Below are 19075 nucleotides of genomic sequence, written 5' to 3' on the forward strand. Positions count from 1 at the left end.
AAAATGACAATGCAATATAAAACTCAGTGAGTTCTGTTATAAAATACAATGTATTCAAAGCTAACACAAACGTAAATGTTTGAGAATGCAACATTTTTTTTACAAGTGATTACTTTTTCAGTCTTTCTACTTCCAAATTTCATGTTTAATTCAGTGTTACTTGCCATTTGAAATGTAAAAATTGCTTCAAAGTGAATCCTACACAAGTGTAGGTAAATCATAACACCGACAATATAATATAGAGTAGATGTAGATTGACTCACTCTCATTCATGCATGAGCTGTAGAGCGTTTTGGCTTTCTTGAAGGCCTCTCTGTCATCCTTCTTTTCCATCTCCAGAACTCCTGTGCGATAATCCATCAGCACCAACCAGATAACAATATTACAATTATACTCTTTTTGGCTGTGTGAAGTAAACATAACTGACCCTTGAGTACGATCTCCAGCTCGTCTCTCAGGATATTGAATACGCTGTGAAGCGAGCTGGTTTCGGGAATGACGTGACGCTCTATCCAGCCTCCGCATGCGTACTGATAGAAGTTCTGGCATGGCTCCACGCTGGGGTCCATGTTCTGGAGCAGTCGGGCCGCTGTGGCATTGAAAAACAAAACATTTTAGATCTAGAATATTATTAAGTTGAACTTTTAAAGTGGTGTAAAAAGCTTTCAGACATTTGTTCTCACCGGCAGTGACACACTGTGGGGTTGTACAGACATTGCTGTCAGCGTTTGATCGATATTTCAGCCCTGTTGTGATGTGGTGAGATAAACAACATGCATGAGGTTAATATCTCAAACACAGCTGAGATCATGTGACATAATCCACTCAAACTTGCACGTGCAAACTGACGTACTGTAGTGAGAGCTTATTGCTTCAGCTTAACACTGGCAAACTGGAATAACATAATGCAAAAATTGAAACAAAGTTGGCTTTCTCTTATCAATCAAACTTTTTCAAAATGACCTTATCAATCATTTTTGGTCCCAAATTTGTATCAGCTTTACTGGTAGTCAGCTGTATTAAGAATTTTTGGTAATAATGTCACAGTTTACTTTGCCATCCTCACTTACATAAATTAACTATAGTGTCCTGTTCGCACTAGTTTAAAATATCAAACATTTTATCAATAATAAAACGTTGGTCAACATATGGAGTGATTATAAAGGATTTATGGTAGGACAAAACTCAAAAAAAAAAGAAAAAGCAGCAGAATGAAACGAATGCTGTGAATAAAAGATGCCAAACTACACAAAATGTGATATTTATGAACAACTTCACAGCATACTGTACCTTTCGAAGAATCATTTATGTTAAAACGCTCTGAAATATAAAAGGAAAATACAAGATCTCTAATCAGATATGTGTTCAATGAGAACCTTTTGATTCATTAGATGATTCTTTTGGGTAATTATTAATAAATAAAATATATACATATTAATATTATTAATTAATGCTAATCTTAAATATTTTATTTTAATACTATATTAAATAATTTAATTATTAAATATAATTAAAATAAATATAAACACTAATTAAATATTTTATAAATATTACAAATATTTTTTCTGTGTTAAAACAGTAATGTTAATTATAATAATTCATATTTATAAATAAATATAATTAAACATTTCTGGTTTTCTAGAGACTTCAATAAAAGAAAAGCTGCTCCACGTGGGCTATAAATAAATGAATGCAGGTTATTTCTTCACGTTTTGAACGTGTTTGTGTCTTTGGGGTGGGTCTGAATGAATATTATCCTAAATAATCCTGATTTGTTTCCCACCTCTCAGAGCTGAAGTGTAGAGCACTATGAGTCCAGCCAGAGCGCAGCTCATCAGAAGCACAATGACAGACAGTCCGATCTCCACTACAGTCCAGCGATGTTTCCTCGGTTTAGTGCTTTTCTCCATGATATCCATTTGGCTCTCTGATTTTCCCATTCTTGGAGCTGTGGAAATAGAGTATCGAAGTGTTGTGGAGAGGGCGCGCGTAATTGCGCATGAACGTGCGTCTGAGCCGGAGAGCCACAGGTGAGCATCAATGTATACTGTTTTCGACTTTATCCTCCAAAAAATTTTTTTTTTTTTTTTAATGTGGAAGCGGTGTATCTACAATAACACATTTTAAACAAAAACGAACCGAATACATAATCGCTTTGTCGCTCGTGATTTAAAAAAAAAAAAATTTGTGAAGAATAAACTGGCACAGATAAATCTAAAGGGTGAATGTTTGTATAAGTAACACAATTCACCGTTAAAAACAATGCGAACTATCATTTACAACAAGTTTTACCTTGATATTGAAAGGATGAACTCAATACGAAAAGTGGGCGGGGCTTGGATTCATCCATGGATTGATTTGACCATTATGTGGAAGGCCGTGATAAGAAAAAATTAAAAGGTAACTGGGACTTTATATTTTACAATTCTAACTGTTTTCCAAGCAGTTATCCAACAGTCCTCTCTTTCTTTTTGGTAATTCTGAAAAAAAGTCAGAACTATAAGAAAAATCTTGATTGACAGGCGATCTGACCAATCGTAATGCCAAATCCGCCATTGTGTCCGACAAACAAATCAGACAGGAGAGTAGATTCATTTAAGTGGATTTAAAGCATCCATGTATGCTGTTTTTGACTTTATCCTCCAAAAATGTTTTTGTTGTTGTTGTTGTTATTTTGTTTTTAAATGTGGAAGAGGTGTAGCTACAATAACACATTTTAATCAAACGAACCAAATACGTAGTTTGACATTTTTTTTGTCGCTCGTGATTTTTAAAAAATAATTTTGTGATTTTGTGCGAACTATCATTTACAACCCGTTTTACCTTGATAATGAACGAACTCAATACGAAAAGTGGGCGGGGCTTGAATTCATTCGTAAATTGATTTGACCATATATGGAAGGCCGGCTCTGGTTATGTGATAAGAAAACAAATAAAAGTAGGACTTTATATGTTTTCTAAAAATCTGCATTATCCAACAGTTTTCTCTTTCTTTTCTCGCAATTCTGAGAAAAACAAAGTTAGAACTGTAAAAAATTCAGAGGTGACCATTTGCAAACAGCTTGATTGACAGGCGATCTGACCAATCACAATGCCGAATCCGCCATTGTGTCCGACAAACAAATTAGACAGAAGAGTAAAATAAATTTAAATGGAATTAAACTTGAAATTGCCAATTTAGCAATTTTGTTGCTAGATTTAGCAGCATGTAACCTGAAAACACAAAATACAATCAATACAGAAATCTATACAGAATATTCCTTCGAAATCAGCATCCGTGTATGCTGTTTTTGACTTTATACTCAAAAAATGTTTTTTGTTGTTGTGGTTGTTGTTTTTAAATGTGGAAGCGGTGTAGCTACAATAACACATTTTAAACAAACGAACCGAATACATAGTTTGACTTTTTTTGTCGCTCGTTATTTAAAAAATTTTTTTTTTGAAGAATAAACCCGCACAGATAAATCTAGAGGGTGAATGTTTGTAAAAAAAAAAAATAACAAAATTAACCATTAAAAACAACGTGAACTATCATTTACAACCCGTTTTACTTTGATAATGAAAGCACGAATTTAACACGAAAAGAGGGCGGGGTTTGAATTCATTCGTGGATTGATCTGACCATATATGGAAGGCCGTTGCGTCATGTGATAAGAAAAAAATGAAAAGGTAACTGGGACTTTATATCTTACAATTCTGACTTTTTTTCTAAGTTATCTAACAGTTCTCTCTTTCTTTTCTTGCAATTCTAGGAAAAACAATGTCAGAACTGTAAGAAAATTCGGAGTTGACCGTTGGCAAAACGCTTGATTGACAGGCGAACTGACCAATCACAATGCCGAATCTGCCATTGTGTCCGACAAACAAATCCGACAGGAGAGTTGATTAATTTAAGTGGACTTAAACTTAAAAAGTGTTGCCAATTTAGCAATTTTGTTGCTAGATTTAGCAACCTTTTAGACTACCCTAGCAATGTTTTCTTCAAAAAGCACCTAGCAACAAATTTAACTATTTTTAAAATGTATTTGTAACCTGAAAACACAAAATACAATCAATACAGAAATCCTTATACAGAATATTCCTTCAAATTAACACAGTACAGTGCCCTATTTATATAAAGTGTTGCATATTAACTATCAATAGACTGCTTAAAATATAATTGTTCAGAATGTCTACTAGTTTTACTAGTTGGTATTATTTATATTTTAATATTATTATATTTCGTTTTTTTAGTTTTACTAACAAATCTAAATTAACATTTCAAATCATATGCACAATTCTGACATTTGAGTGATCTATTTTGTGTATTTTATGCAGTTTTGCGTTGTGATTACATAATGATGTCATCGCGCAATGACATCACAACTTTTAGCAACTTTTTTTAGAAAATTAGTTGGCAACACTGCTTGAAAAATGTGTATTGATGTCTTTCTGCGGTAGAAATAAAATACGTTCTGATGTTCATTCATGTTTTTTTTCGTGCTTTAAGTACACAACACATTAAAGAGCCACCAAATAGTATTTATTGTTTGAATTTCTCAAAAAATGACAACATTTTAAAGCTGAGACCTTCATACCAGAAGTAACTCTGTCAAATTTTGAGATAAAACGTAATTAACTTTTTATTTTTTATTCAGTGGTGGGAAAATATTTAATTGCAAAAATGTTTTTTTTTTAAATCCATAGTACTGCAAGATTATATCTCACAATGCTGACTTTATTTTCTCAGAATTGCAAGAAAAAAGTCCAAATTGTGAGTTAAGCCTGTGGCTGAAACTGTCCTCCATAGAAGAGCGGCCATTATACACCAGAATTTGCAAATCTGAATGCAATACAGGTGGCGCAAGCTTTTTTCTTTCTCTTGAATAGCCTGCAGTGATTAATCATTAACAAAAAGACCAGAAATGCATATTAAGAAAGCAAATAGGACCATTTGATTTCATATTGACTCGAAGACATTAGAGAACCAACACATGAGGCACTTAATGTAGCCGATAAAAAAGTTAATGCACTCAGTTAATGCACTCAGAAAGAGTAACAGCTTTGTTCTCGTTTCATTTTTAATGACGGTTAGATTCAAACAGAGGTATATACGAGGCGTTCTTGAGACGTCTCCTACCCCAGCACATCAGAAAATGTATTTAATCTGTGGCAACCTGAAGCGTTTATGAAATGGCGCTTTGCCTCGTATCGGCGTCAGCACTTTTTCTGCGTCTTGGAAGCTGGAAAGTGCTGATAAATTTTCCTGTAAAATTTTAATTTCCTGACTCATTTGATGTCTGAAGGCAAAACAATAATCGGAGAAAACAGGCTCATCTAGAAATGAGTAACTTTTATATTGGGTTTTTAGTGACCTTAGTTTTAAAGCTGTCAGCTAGTGTGCACAAGGCAAAAACGATGTGTGCTTTTGGATTCTTATTAACCGTGTTGATGAATGCACACAAATTGGAGTGTATTCATTATTAGACATGCATTCAATTTTTTTTTTTTTTTGCATCAAATCCCTTTTTTGATACTAGTAACCATAGTATATGTTTAGCATTTCCCACAACATTTCTACAGGTCAAAAGGTCAATTGCATTTTTTAAAGTGGAAATATTCCATGTAGACTCTTAATTAGAATGACAACTTCATATTTATTAATAATAAACTGTTTAAAAAGCTATTAGAAATAGTTTTAGATTTTATGCATGCATGCAATTTTCATTTATCATTTTCATTATCACTTGAAACGGTGACTAATGCATGTCCAAACCATTGACTCTAATAAGTACGGTTCATTTACATGTATGCATTAGGACAATTAGCCGTTTCATTTTCTTAGAGAGAAAATTATAGCTTAGAGCTATAGAGTCGCATACAGCAATGCCTTGGATAAAACAATCTAGTCGAGAAAAAGCAACAGACAAGAAGCTGCATTATTCTAACCGATGACTAAATCACTTAAATCAATTAAAAAGTCTAGCTGTTTGCATCCGTCTCTAGAAGCATCGCATAACTCCACCTGTAAACTACAGAGAAACTATTCCATTCAATTTTACAATTTCAACACCTCACACTGTAGAATATGCAAGCTGTACCTCTCTGATGATGGAGTCCTTGTTTGGCCCTCTTAGGACGCCTTTCAATTTCCCAAACACCCCTTCTGAGTTTGCACCCAGAGCTGGTGTGTGGTGAAATGAATCAGCGTCCGGACAGCTGGATGTCGGAGCGGCTGTCTGTGCTGATGTTCCTCTGACTGACTGACTGAGTGAGTGAGTGAGGGAGATGCAGAAGAGAGGAAGAGAGAGAGGGAGGGATGTGAAGGAGGAGGGGCGATCAAGGCGCTATTTGTGCCTGATGCTGACGCTTTGAGGAGAAACCAAGAGGGGCTATTTAGAAGAGCGACAGATGGATGTATCAGTGAAAGTAAATAAATCATATATATATATATAAAGAAATATATATTTTTAAATGTTTAGTGATAGTTGTTCATGAGTCCCTTGTTTGTCCTGAACAGTTTTTCAGAAAAATCATTCAGTTCCCACAAATTCTTTGGTTTTCCAGCATTTTTGTCAATTTAAAACCCTTTACAATGACTGTATGATTTTGAGATCCATCTTTTCACACTGAGGACAGCTGAGCAACTATTACAGAAGATTCAGACGCTCGCTGATGCTCCAGAAGGAAAAAACGAGGTATTAAGAGGGGGTGAAAACTTTTGAGCAGTATGAAAATGTGTGCATTTGTCTTATTTTGCCTAAATATCATATTTGTTTCGTTTAGTACTGCCCTTCAGAAACTACAAAAGATACTAACATGTTTCCCAGAAGACAAATTAAGTTAAATTTAACCCTGATCGTCAAATTTCAAAAGTTTTCACCCCCGGTTCTGAATGCATGGGTTTTCCTTCTGAAGCATCAGTGAGCGTTTGAACCTTCTGTGATAGTTGCATATGAGTCCGTCAGATGTCTTCAGTGTGAAAAGATGGATCTCAAAGTCATACAGTCATTGCTGGAAGGGGGTTTGAATAAATAAAAATGCTGGAAAACCAAAGAATTTGAGGGACCTAAAGGATTTTTCTGAAGAACAGCGAGCAGTTTAACTGTTCAGGACAAATTAGGGACTCACTAAACAAACAAACAAACAAAAAAAACAGCTGTGGATCATTCAGGTACAACAACAGTATTACAAATCATGTGTATGTAAACTTTTAAACAGGGTTATTTTTATAAATTCAACTACTATTTTCTCTTGTGGACTATATGTAAATGTCTTTTATGTGAAATATCTTATTTAGGTTAGTACTAATTAAACAAAACAACATGCATTTTGTATTATCCCTTTTATTTTGGTAAAATAATTCACATTTTGCAGATTCTGCAAGCTGTAAAGTATGTAAACTTTTGACTTAAAGTGTATAAATGTAGCCTAAACCAAAACCACAAGAAAACAGAAAAAATCACAAACTAAACTTGAGTTTTACATTTTCTGTTAAAAACCTGACTAGTGCTTTCCTGTGCAAAACTTATGCAGTTGCTAAAGTGCTAAGGACCTAGCAATGTTCTAAAACCGCTTGTTAAATGTTACAAGCTAAAGTTTGATACTTTAATAGCATTACAGTAAATGTAACAAAACCATCCCAGAGCTCTTCTTTATTAGCCATCTTTATTTCACCTCCCCAGCACCTGTTAAACAGAGGCCGTCCAAATCTGGAAGAGGAGCACACAGGTTAATGTCCGCTGGCCTCTCATTATTCACAAGCCAGGTGGACTGAAGATGGCAGCGCAGTCGGGGAGCTGGCAGGAACTGACATCAGCTTGGCGGGGAAGTGAGCTTCACTCCCACCGGTGTCAGATTGAAATGGCATGGTGCCCATACTCATTACCAGCCTGATTAACCACTGTAATTAGCTGATATTAGAGAAAGCGAGAGCCACCGGTGGCGGCGATCAGCACTGGTGCAGAACTGCCCAGCTGTCCATATCAGTTAGCCCATCATAACACAAGTCGAGGGATAAATGCTAGAGACCAGAATAGAATGAGAACAACCTTTCGCTCACAATAGGGAACATGGGTGAATGGCTGCTAATTACAGGCGTCCATTAAAGATGATTTAGCTCTCGCAGGCATATAGAAACACGACGAGTTTGTTGAACACAAAGTAGATTTTCCTTTCATATTTATACACGGTTTATTCATAATGCAAAATTTTGGTCAGAAGTGATGGTTTTAAGTTGAAATGCCTAAAAAAACACACAGCCTTTTTGCTTCACAAGATGTTAATTGATGACTGGAGTGGTGTGGATTACTTGTGGATTATTGTGATCAGGTGTTCGGGCTCTCATTATGACGGCACCCATTCACTGAGGATGTACTGGTGAGCAAGTGATGTGATGCTGCATTTCTCCAAATCTGATGGAGAAACAAACACATCTACATCTTGGATGGCCTGAGGGTGAGTACGTTTTCAGCAGATTTTCATGTTTGTGTAAACTGATGAATTGATGAATTACTAAAATATGTCATAAGTTGCATGGGTAAATTTATAGCAACAGCCAAAAATACATTGTACAGGTCAAAATTATTATTTTTCTTTTCTTTTATGCCAAAAATCATTAGGATGATAAGTAAAGATCATGTTCCATGAAGATATTTTGTACATTTCCCACTGTAAATATATTCAAACTTAATTTTTGATTAGTAATATGCTTTGGTAAGAACTTCATTTGGACAACTTTAAAGGTGATTTTCTCAGTATTCGTTTTTTTTTTGCACCCTCAGATTCCAGATTTTCAAATAGTTATATCTCGGCCAAATATTGTCCTATCCTAACAAACCTACATCAATGGAAAACTTATTTATTTAGCATGTATAAATCTTAATTAAAAAAAAAAATTGTGGTCCAGGGTCACATATGTAGTAGAAAACCCATGAAAGATTTATGTTATTTAAAAAGAAATTCACATTGTTTTATACATAGTTTGGATTATAGTGGGGATGCCATTATTTTGATGACATGAAATGGTTGCACTCAGTGAGATACTGGTGCTACCAGTTGTTATTTTTACTGCAGCACAACTCGGAAAATAAAATTTTTTGGTTTGCACTTACATCACAAGTTGGTCAGTTACCCAGATGTGCAGCTATATTGGAGATACTCGGATGTAAACAACAGCATGGATTGCATGGTTAGTGTACTACTGAATACATTGTTCTGCTAATTTATGCTGTCTAAACCATGGATAAAATGAGTGGAAACAGCTAAATCATATAGGGAAGGACTTAGGAAGCAGAAAGGGGCACAATATTTTGACAAAACAAAGTTAATAGGTGATAAAGATACATACGAGCAGTATTAAATAAGATTAGCATAATATTTCACCTACCTCACCAGAAATGATAAGAACAAAAAAGATTCTTGCCCTGGAAATCCTGGTTCAGTTTGGCCAACCACAAATGCCTTTTGTTCCTCAGCAGTTTTTTGCACTCTTCTCCTTGATTTGTTATAACTTTTGTCAGTCTATAGCACTCCAAATATTTGTTTTCCAGTCTGACTGTTTAGTACAGCCCAAGACATGACAATAATTGACCATTTTCAGCAGCAATAATCAGCGAAATATGCAAGTTTTGTTCGGGTTCAGTGGTATTGTTTCTGTCAGTGCTGCCAATACGGCCAATTAATGACGAGTCGTGAAAACACTCCATACTGATACAATGACCACAGCTACTGAAAGAGCTTACAGGTGGCGATTGATATAAGCGTAGGCTTAAACCAAATGCCGTACCATCTATGTCTAAACACATCAGATATCAAGTGAAATCCATGCTAAAAAACTACAAGTGGCTGTGGCATCATGGCAAAGATGGCATCTAGCGTTTCTTGTCTCTGCCGTTTTTAAGCTCTTTCAGTAGCTGTGGTCTACTAAAAGCCTCAAAGGTATCACGACTGAAGTGGAGAGAACAAAACCACAGGTCTTTAGGAAGTTTTATTCGTCAACAAGCATCTTCCCATTCTTTTCTCCTCTTATTATTGCTATAAAAGCAGTGAAGACTTACATCGCTCTCTTGTTGACCTTCGACTGAAAAATTACATCCAAAAGCCGCACAATGTGGCATTGTATTAGTATTTTACTTGCCAAGTTGTGAATTCCCCAGATGTTTTGTGGTGAAAATAGCAACAGGTCGCGCTAGTAGCTTACCAAGTGCAACCATTTCTTTCATAATTGAAATAATGGCTCCCCTAGTCCAAAATATGTATAAAACAATGCGGATTTTTAAAATAATGTTGGGTACAACAGAAGTAAAAAATACCCTAAAAAAGTGCTTTTCACAGTACCCAGAGTGTATGACTGCAGAAAAATATATACGTTTGTATTTAACATTTATGGAGAATCGACTTTGCTTCTAGCATCAGCCAAATTTGCACGTGAATCTTGAAAAGCAGATGTTTTGACAACACATTTGATAGGGGAAAAAATTGGGGGTGGGAGTTAATTCAGTTAGCATTAAACACCAGAATTGTGTCAATCTGAATGCAATTTTGCCTCCAATAAATAATAACTAAAAAGCAATTAAAAGCATCAGCAAAAGTGAAATATGAATTTTTGAATCATCTCAACATTTGTCATATAAAAACCCAGCAGAATTTTATGTTTTACTGCTGCTCAGAGAGCAAAATATCATTGCAATAAATATTAGTTCATCAGCAGAAAGCTCATTTAAATAATGGGCTTTTAGCAAATATTAGCTAAGCTGCTGTTTTAAGATACGAGTTCCACTTTAACGGCTTAATTAAAAAGCTTTCAAAGCTTGTTTTTCTATGTTCCTAATCATTGAGACAGTGAAGTATTTACCTGCGCGTACTCAATCCCCGGTCTTACACAGCATGGCAAATAAATGTCTAATGACTGAATTTGTTCTCCCTGCACCGGTACACAATTAGACACGTTTTGCCAAGAAGAGCCGAGTCCTCAGTCTGCTCCCAGGTGCCTGAGCATTCAGATGACAAGCCATGAAGCCAGTAATAAGTGCAAGCAGACATCTGAGACCAAGAGCATTCATCTTTGCTTCGTGTCACATTAGAGGCCGCGGGTTCGCGTATCAGCTGCAACTCAGAGGCAGAAGCACGACTTCACATTAAAGCCTATATGCAGGAGAGGTTTTATTTTAATAAGAGAGTTCAGTGTGCTGCATAAGATTAAAGTGCAACGGCGCACGATAGCGCTCGGAAATTCTGCTGATTTTACGTTTAATAAACATGCATCTTGGTTCCAGGAAATCGCCGCCGTACAGAAGCATATATTAAGGTCAACACTCAGGCATATGCTCTTTAAATGGCAACAATCAAACTGGATTTTGACATTTCCCGAGAAAATGTGCTTGTGTGAAACTCACGACTGTGAAGTGGTTTCAATTTAAAGTAAAGCAAGATACTACAGAAAAAAGAACACATTGTTTTTCATGCACTGGTCAGTTTTATTTCAGACTAGTGAAAGAAAACATCTAAAAAACGCTTTTATGTGTTTTTTATTCTATAGATTTTAATTACAATACATATATTTAAAGGCTATTTTCTCAAAATATTTTTTTTTCTTCACTTTTGCAGCACTTACATACACCAAACTTTCCAAATAAATTTCCAGCTACAGGGGTTTGCTCATTTATCATTTTATTTATTTATTTTATTACATTTGATTATATTTCTTTAGCTACAATTAAAGTCAAAAGTTTGCATACACCTTGCAGAATCTGCTAAATGTGAATGACTTTAACAAAATAAGAGGGATCATACAAAATGCATGTTATATCCAGAAGGAAACACAATGCATTAAGAGACAGAACACATCTTTTCAAAAGTTTTCACCCCTCGCTCTTAATGCATTGTGTTTCCTTCTGGAGCATCAGTGAGTGTTTGAACCTTCTGTAATAGTTGCATATGAGTCCCTCAGTTGTCCTCAGTGTGAAAAGATGGATCTCAAAATCATACAGTCTTTGTTGGAAAGTGTTCAAATACACAAAAATGCTGAAAAACAAAAGAATTTGTGGGACCTGAAGGATTTTTCAGAAGAACAGTAGGCAGTTTAACCGTTCAGGACAAACAAGGGACTCATGACTATCACTAAACAAAAAAACACAGCTGTGGATCATTCAGGTAACAACACTGTATTAAGAATCAAGCGTATGAAAACTTTTGGAAAAGGGTCATTTAAAAAAAAATTCAACTATTGTTTTCTCTTGTGGGCTATATGTAAACATCTTTTATGTGAAATATCTTATTCAGGTCAGTACTAAATAAAAAATAACATGCATTTTGTATGATCCCTCTTATTTTGGTAAAATAATTAAAATTTTGCAGATTCTGCAAGGTGAATGTAAACTTTTGACCTCAACCGTATGTTGGCTGTTGACAGTATTTTCTAATTTATGGTGTGATAAAAAGGGACATCAATTAGATTTAATTCTAATAATGTCATAATGAAACAAGAGTTTTAAAACTTTACCAAATGATAAGATTTCTGTTCTGGAAATGTATGCAAAGAAGTGTATATTTAAACAGTCAATGCCTCATTTTTATATTTAAACATAACATTTCAGAAAACTTGCATTCCTAAAATGCAATTCCTAAAATAATTGATGAACTGGGGAAGTTTGTTGATAACTATTAGTAATTTTTTTCTCCTATTTTAACTGGCCTTAAACGAATTGTCATGCATTTTATTTTTTATTTTTGGAGAAATGTAGCATCACTTGCTCACCAATGGATCCTCTGCAGTGAATGGGTGCCGTCAGAATGAGATTCCAAACAGCTGATAAAAACTTTACAATAATCCACAAGCAATCCACACCACTCCAGTCAATCAGTTAACATCTTGGGAAGTCAAAAGCTGCATATTTGTAAGAAACAAATCCATAATTAAAATGTTTTTAGTTCCAAAGCGTTGCCTCCGGCAATTACATAATCCAGAATTTTTATTTTTCAGCCTCTTCAACCATGTTATATAAAAATCAAAGAGTTGTGATTCTAAAAATATATAGTAAGATTTCACATTTCAAAAGTGAAATGTGTGATCTTTTTTCACAAGACTTTGCCATTTAGCAGAGTCTTTTTTTATCCAAAGTGACTCCAATTTTCTTAGTACAACAAAGTGCTTTGAGCAAAGATTCAGGGTCTGAAATCCAGCAGGCAAAAAGATCATGTCTGTAGTATAAAGAATGCATGATATGCATGATTATGCAATAAAGTTTAATATTGCATAATCACTTCTAAGACTAAGTATTTAACCAGCACATAACATTGCATGCACTTAGATTATGGCGCCAATTTATACATTTTTACACTCTAAAAAGGGTTCTTTATTGGCACATATGGTTCCATGCAAAATCTTCAAAGGAATAGTTCACCCAAAAATGAAAATTCTGTCATAGTAGTAAGGTAGTAAGGATATCTTTAAAATAGTCCATGTGACATCAGTGGTTCAACTGTAATGTTATGAAGCTTTGAGAATACTTTTTGTGCGCAAAGAAAACAAAAATAAAGACTTTTATTCTCTTCTGTGTCAGTCTTTGATGCACACAGGCAAGGTTTCAGTTGCGTTGCTGTCAGTGCAGGGTCAGAAAGCTCTCAGATTTCATTAAAAATATCTTAATTTGTGCTCCAAAGATGAATGAGGGTCTTATGGGTTTGAAACAACAAGAGGGTGAGTAATTATTGACAGAATTTTCATTTTTGGGTGAACTATCCCTTTTACATCCATGGAAGCTTTTCATTAAACAACAGATTCTTTATAGTGCAAAAGGGAAAGTTTATTTTAGTGTATCTTTTAGTGTGCAATACATGAATTCCTCCCAATCTTACATAATCAAAATAAAACAAATTTGTCCAACTAACAGTGTGACTTACTATAATGGCTTTAAGTTAACGATAAGGAATTGCATGCTTGGAGGTGAGCGACACGAATGCTTAAGACGTCTGTCTTTAGTGCCAACAGCTCTTGGCAGATTCATGGGCCTCAGTCATGGTGTGGTGACCTGCCCTACACCGCACACTCATTTTACTGCTGATCGACTGCTATGTTCCCATAAGGAGATTTACTGCTCGAGTTTAACTCATCAGACAAGGAACAGAAGGTGCAAAACAAGGAGACGGCGAGAGGCCATCAGTCACAGTACACCCTGTAATCGGAACATAACTTTTTGTTCGGCCAATTAGCTCATGAATAATCTCAGAAAACCATTAATCTAGCCTCTAATCCTATTGCTTAAGATCCCAAAGCTTAGCGGTCAAAACACTCTGAAGAACAATGTTCCAAGTCAACGTCAAATCAAAATGGAGCCTAGTTGCTTTCTTAAATAAATAATAAACAAATAGCTCAGCCAAAAATGAAAGTTTGATGAAAATGTACTCACCCTCAACCCATCCAAGATGTAGATGAGTTTGTTTATGGGAAAACATTTGGAGAAATAGCATTACATCACTTGCTTACCAATGGATCCTCTGTAGTGAATGGGTACCATTGGAATGAGAGTCCAAACAGCTGATAAAAACATCACAATAATCCACAAGTAATCCAAACTACTTCAGTCTATTATCTAACATCTTGCGAAGCCAAAAGCTGCATGTTTGTAAGACACAAATCCATCATTAAGAAGTTTTAAATCCCCAAACCTTGCATCCAGCAAGTACATAATCCATAAATGTAATCCAAAATGGAGCCTACTTGCTTTCTTAAAGAAATAGCTCACCCAAAAATAAAAGTTTGCTGAAAAATGTACTCACCCTCAGGCCATCCAAGATGTAGATGAGTTTGTTTCTTCATCACATTTGAAGAAGTGTAGCATTACATCACTTGCTCACCAACGGATCCTCTGTAGTGAATGGGTGCCGTCGGAATGAGAGTCCAAACAGCTGATAAAAACATCACAATAATCCACAAATAATCCACACTACTTCAGTCTATCATCTAACATCTTGTGAAGCCAAAAGCTGCATGTTTGTAAGACACAAGTCCATCAAGAACTTTTTTAATCCCGAAACCTTGCATCCAGCAAGTAGATAATCCATAAATTAAATCCAAAATGGAGCCTACTTGCTTTCTTAAAGAAATAGCTCACCCAAAAATAAAAGTTTGCCGAAAAATGTACTCACCCTCAGGCCATCCAAGATGTAGATGAGTTTGTTTCTTCATCAGATTTGAAGAAGTGTAGCATTACATCACTTGCTCACCAACGGATCCTCTGTAGTGAATGGGTGCCGTCGGAATGAGAGTCCAAACAGCTGATAAAAACATCACAATAATCCACAAATAATCCACACTACTTCAGTCTATCATCTAACATCTTGCGAAGCCAAAAGCTGCATGTTTGTAAGACACAAATCCATCAAGAACTTTTTTAATCCCAAAACCTTGCATCCAGCAAGTAGATAATCCATAAATTGAATCCAAAATGGAGCCTACTTGCTTTCTTAAAGAAATAGCTCAGCCAAAAATGAAAGTTTGATGAAAATGTACTCACCCTCAGGCCATCCAAGATGTAGATGAGTTTGTTTATGGGAACAGATTTGGAGAAATAGCATTACATCACTTGCTCACCAACAGATCCTCTGTAGTAAATGGGTGCCGTCGGAATGAGAGTCCAAACAGCTGATAAAAACATCACAATAATCCACAAGTAATCCACACTACTTCAGTCTATCATCTAACATCTTGTGAAGCCAAAACTTGCATGTTTGTAAGACACAAATCCATCATTAAGAAGTTTTAAATCCCCATACCTTGCATCTGGCAAATATAATCCATAAATTTTATCCAAAATGGAGCCTGCTTGCTAAAGAAATAGCTCAGCCAAAAAAGAAAGTTTGATGAAAATGTACTCACCCTCAGGCCATCCAAGATGTAGATGAGTTTGTTTATGGGAAAACATTTGGAGAAATAGCTTGCTCACCAACGGATCATCTGTAGTGAATGGGTGCCGTCAGAATGCGAGTCCAAACTGATAAATGATGATAAAAACATCACAATAATCCATCATTTAACATCTTGTGAAGCCAAAAGTTGTATGTTTGTAAGACACAAATACATCATTAAGAAGTTTTTAATCCCAAACCTTGAATCCAGCAAGTACATAATCCATAAATGTAATCCAAAATGGAGCCTACTTGCTTTCTTAAAGAAATAGCTCACCCAAAAATAAAAGTTTGCTGAAAAATGTACTCACCCTCAGGCCATCCAAGATGTAGATGAGTTTGTTTCTTCATCAGATTTGAAGAAGTGTAGCATTACATCACTTGCTCACCAACGGATCCTCTGTAGTGAATGGGTACCATTGGAATGAGAGTTCAAACAGCTGATAAAAACATCACAATAATCCACAAATAATCCACACTACTTCAGTCTATCATCTAACATCTTGCGAAGCCAAAAGCTGCATGTTTGTAAGACACAAGTCCATCAAGAACTTTTTTAATCCCGAAACCTTGCATCCAGCAAGTAGATAATCCATAAATTAAATCCAAAATGGAGCCTACTTGCTTTCTTAAAGAAATAGCTCAGCCAAAAATAAAAGTTTGCCGAAAAATGTACTCACCCTCAGGCCATCCAAGATGTAGATGAGTTTGTTTCTTCATCAGATTTGAAGAAGTGTAGCATTACATCACTTGCTCACCAACGGATCCTCTGTAGTGAATGGGTGCCGTCAGAATGAGAGTCCAAACAGCTGATAAAAACATCACAATAATCCACAAGTAATCCACACTACTTCAGTCTATTATCTAACATCTTGCGAAGCCAAAAGCTGCATGTTTGAAAGACACAAATCCATCATTAAGAAGTTTTAAATCCCCATACCTTGCATCTGGCAAATAAAATCCATAAATTGTATCCAAAATGGAGCCTACTTGCTTTCTTAAAGAAATAGCTCAGCCAAAAAAGAAAGTTTGATGAAAATGTACTCACCCTCAGGCCATCCAAGATGTAGATGAGTTTGTTTATGGGAACAGATTTAGAGAAATAGCATTAAATCACTTGCTCACCAACAGATCCTCTGTAGTAAATGGGTGCCGTCGGAATGAGAGTCCAAACAGCTGATAAAAACATCACAATAATCCACACTACTTCAGTCTATCATCTAACATCTTGCGAAGCCAAAAGCTGCATGTTTGTAAGACACAAATCCATCATTAAGAAGTTTTAAATCCCCAAACCTTGCATCTGGCAAATATAATCCAAACATTTTATCCAAAATGGAGCCTGCTTGCTTTCTTAAAGAAATAGCTCAGCCAAAAAAGAAAGTTTGATGAAAATGTACTCACCCTCAACCCATCCAAGATGTAGATGAGTTTGTTTATGGGAAAACATTTGGAGAAATAGCATTACATCACTTGCTCACCAACGGATCCTCTGTAGTAAATGGGTGCCGTCGGAATGAGAGTCCAAACAGCTGATAAAAACATCACAATAATCCACAAGTAATCCACACTACTTCAGTCTATTATCTAACATCTTGCGAAGCCAAAAGCTGCATGTTTGTAAGACACAAATCCATCATTAAGAAGTTTTAAATCCCCAAACCTTGCATCCAGCAAGTACATAATCCATAAATGTAATCCAAAATGGAGCCTACTTGCTTTCTTAAAGAAATAGCTCACCCAAAAATAAAAGTTTGCTGAAAAATGTACTCACCCTCAGGCCATCCAAGATGTAGATGAGTTTGTTTCTTCATCAGATTTGAAGAAGTGTAGCATTACATCACTTGCTCACCAACGGATCCTCTGTAGTGAATGGGTACCATTGGAATGAGAGTCCAAACAGCTGATAAAAACATCACAATAATCCACAAGTAATCCAAACTACTTCAGTCTATTATCTAACATCTTGCGAAGCCAAAAGCTGCATGTTTGTAAGACACAAATCCATCATTAAGAAGTTTTAAATCCCCAAACCTTGCATCCAGCAAGTACATAATCCATAAATGTAATCCAAAATGGAGCCTACTTGCTTTCTTAAAGAAATAGCTCACCCAAAAATAAAAGTTTGCTGAAAAATGTACTCACCCTCAGGCCATCCAAGATGTAGATGAGTTTGTTTCTTCATCAGATTTGAAGAAGTGTAGCATTACATCACTTGCTCACCAACGGATCCTCTGTAGTGAATGGGTGCCGTCGGAATGAGAGTCCAAACAGCTGATAAAAACATCACAATAATCCACAAGTAATCCACACTACTTCAGTCTATTATCTAACATCTTGCGAAGCCAAAAGCTGCATGTTTGTAAGACACAAATCCATCAAGAACTTTTTTAATCCCGAAACCTTGCATCCGGCAAGTAGATAATCCATAAATTGAATCCAAAGTGGAGCCTACTTGCTTTCTTAAAGAAATAGCTCACCCAAAAATGACAGTTTGATGAAAATGTACTCACCCTCAGGCCTCAAGTTGTAGATGAGTTTGTTTATGGGAACAGATTTGGAGAAATAGCATTACATCACTTGCTTACCAACGGATCCTCTGTAGTGAATGGGTGCCGTCGGAATGCGAGACCAAACAGCTGATAAAAACATCACAATAATCCACAAGTAATCCACACTACTTCAGTCCATCATTTAACATCTTGCGAAGCCAAAAGCTGCATGTTTGTAAGACACAAATCCATCAAGAACTTTTTTAATCCCGAAACCTTGCATCCGGCAAGTAGATAATCCATAAATTGAATCCAAAGTGGAGCCTACTTGCTTTCTTAAAGAAATAGCTCACCCAAAAATGACAGTTTGATGAAAATGTACTCACCCTCAGGCCTCAAGTTGTAGATGAGTTTGTTTATGGGAACAGATTTGGAGAAATAGCATTACATCACTTGCTTACCAACGGATCCTCTGTAGTGAATGGGTGCCGTCGGAATGCGAGACCAAACAGCTGATAAAAACATCACAATAATCCACAAGTAATCCACACTACTTCAGTCCATCATTTAACATCTTGTGAAGCCAAAAGCTGCATGTTTGTAAAACACAAATCCATCAAGAACTTTTTTAATCCCGAAACCTTGCATCCGGCAAGTAGATAATCCATAAATTGAATCCAAAGTGGAGCCTACTTGCT

General features: G+C 35.8%; 1 protein-coding gene across 2 annotated transcripts in view; it reads right to left on the reverse strand.

Moving 5' to 3' along the window:
- mmel1 (membrane metallo-endopeptidase-like 1) overlaps positions 1–2021 on the reverse strand; it is a 34766-nt gene extending 32745 nt beyond the window's left edge. Inside the window, exons 1-5 of one of the 2 annotated variants that reach the window (XM_073825583.1) lie at positions 1784–2021; positions 1291–1320; positions 684–746; positions 428–589; positions 264–344 (exon numbers count right to left, since the gene is read on the reverse strand). In XM_073825583.1, coding sequence (XP_073681684.1) covers positions 264–344; positions 428–589; positions 684–746; positions 1291–1320; positions 1784–1940 — 493 coding nt within the window. In that variant the 5' untranslated portion in view covers positions 1941–2021. The remainder of the gene's footprint in view (positions 1–263; positions 345–427; positions 590–683; positions 747–1290; positions 1321–1783) is intronic. The other variant, XM_073825584.1, reaches the window with a different exon arrangement.
- Between the last annotated feature and the right edge of the window lie 17054 nt (positions 2022–19075).

This window comes from Garra rufa, chromosome 20 (assembly GCF_049309525.1).
Source record: "Garra rufa chromosome 20, GarRuf1.0, whole genome shotgun sequence".
NCBI classification, from domain to species: Eukaryota; Metazoa; Chordata; class Actinopteri; order Cypriniformes; family Cyprinidae; genus Garra; species Garra rufa.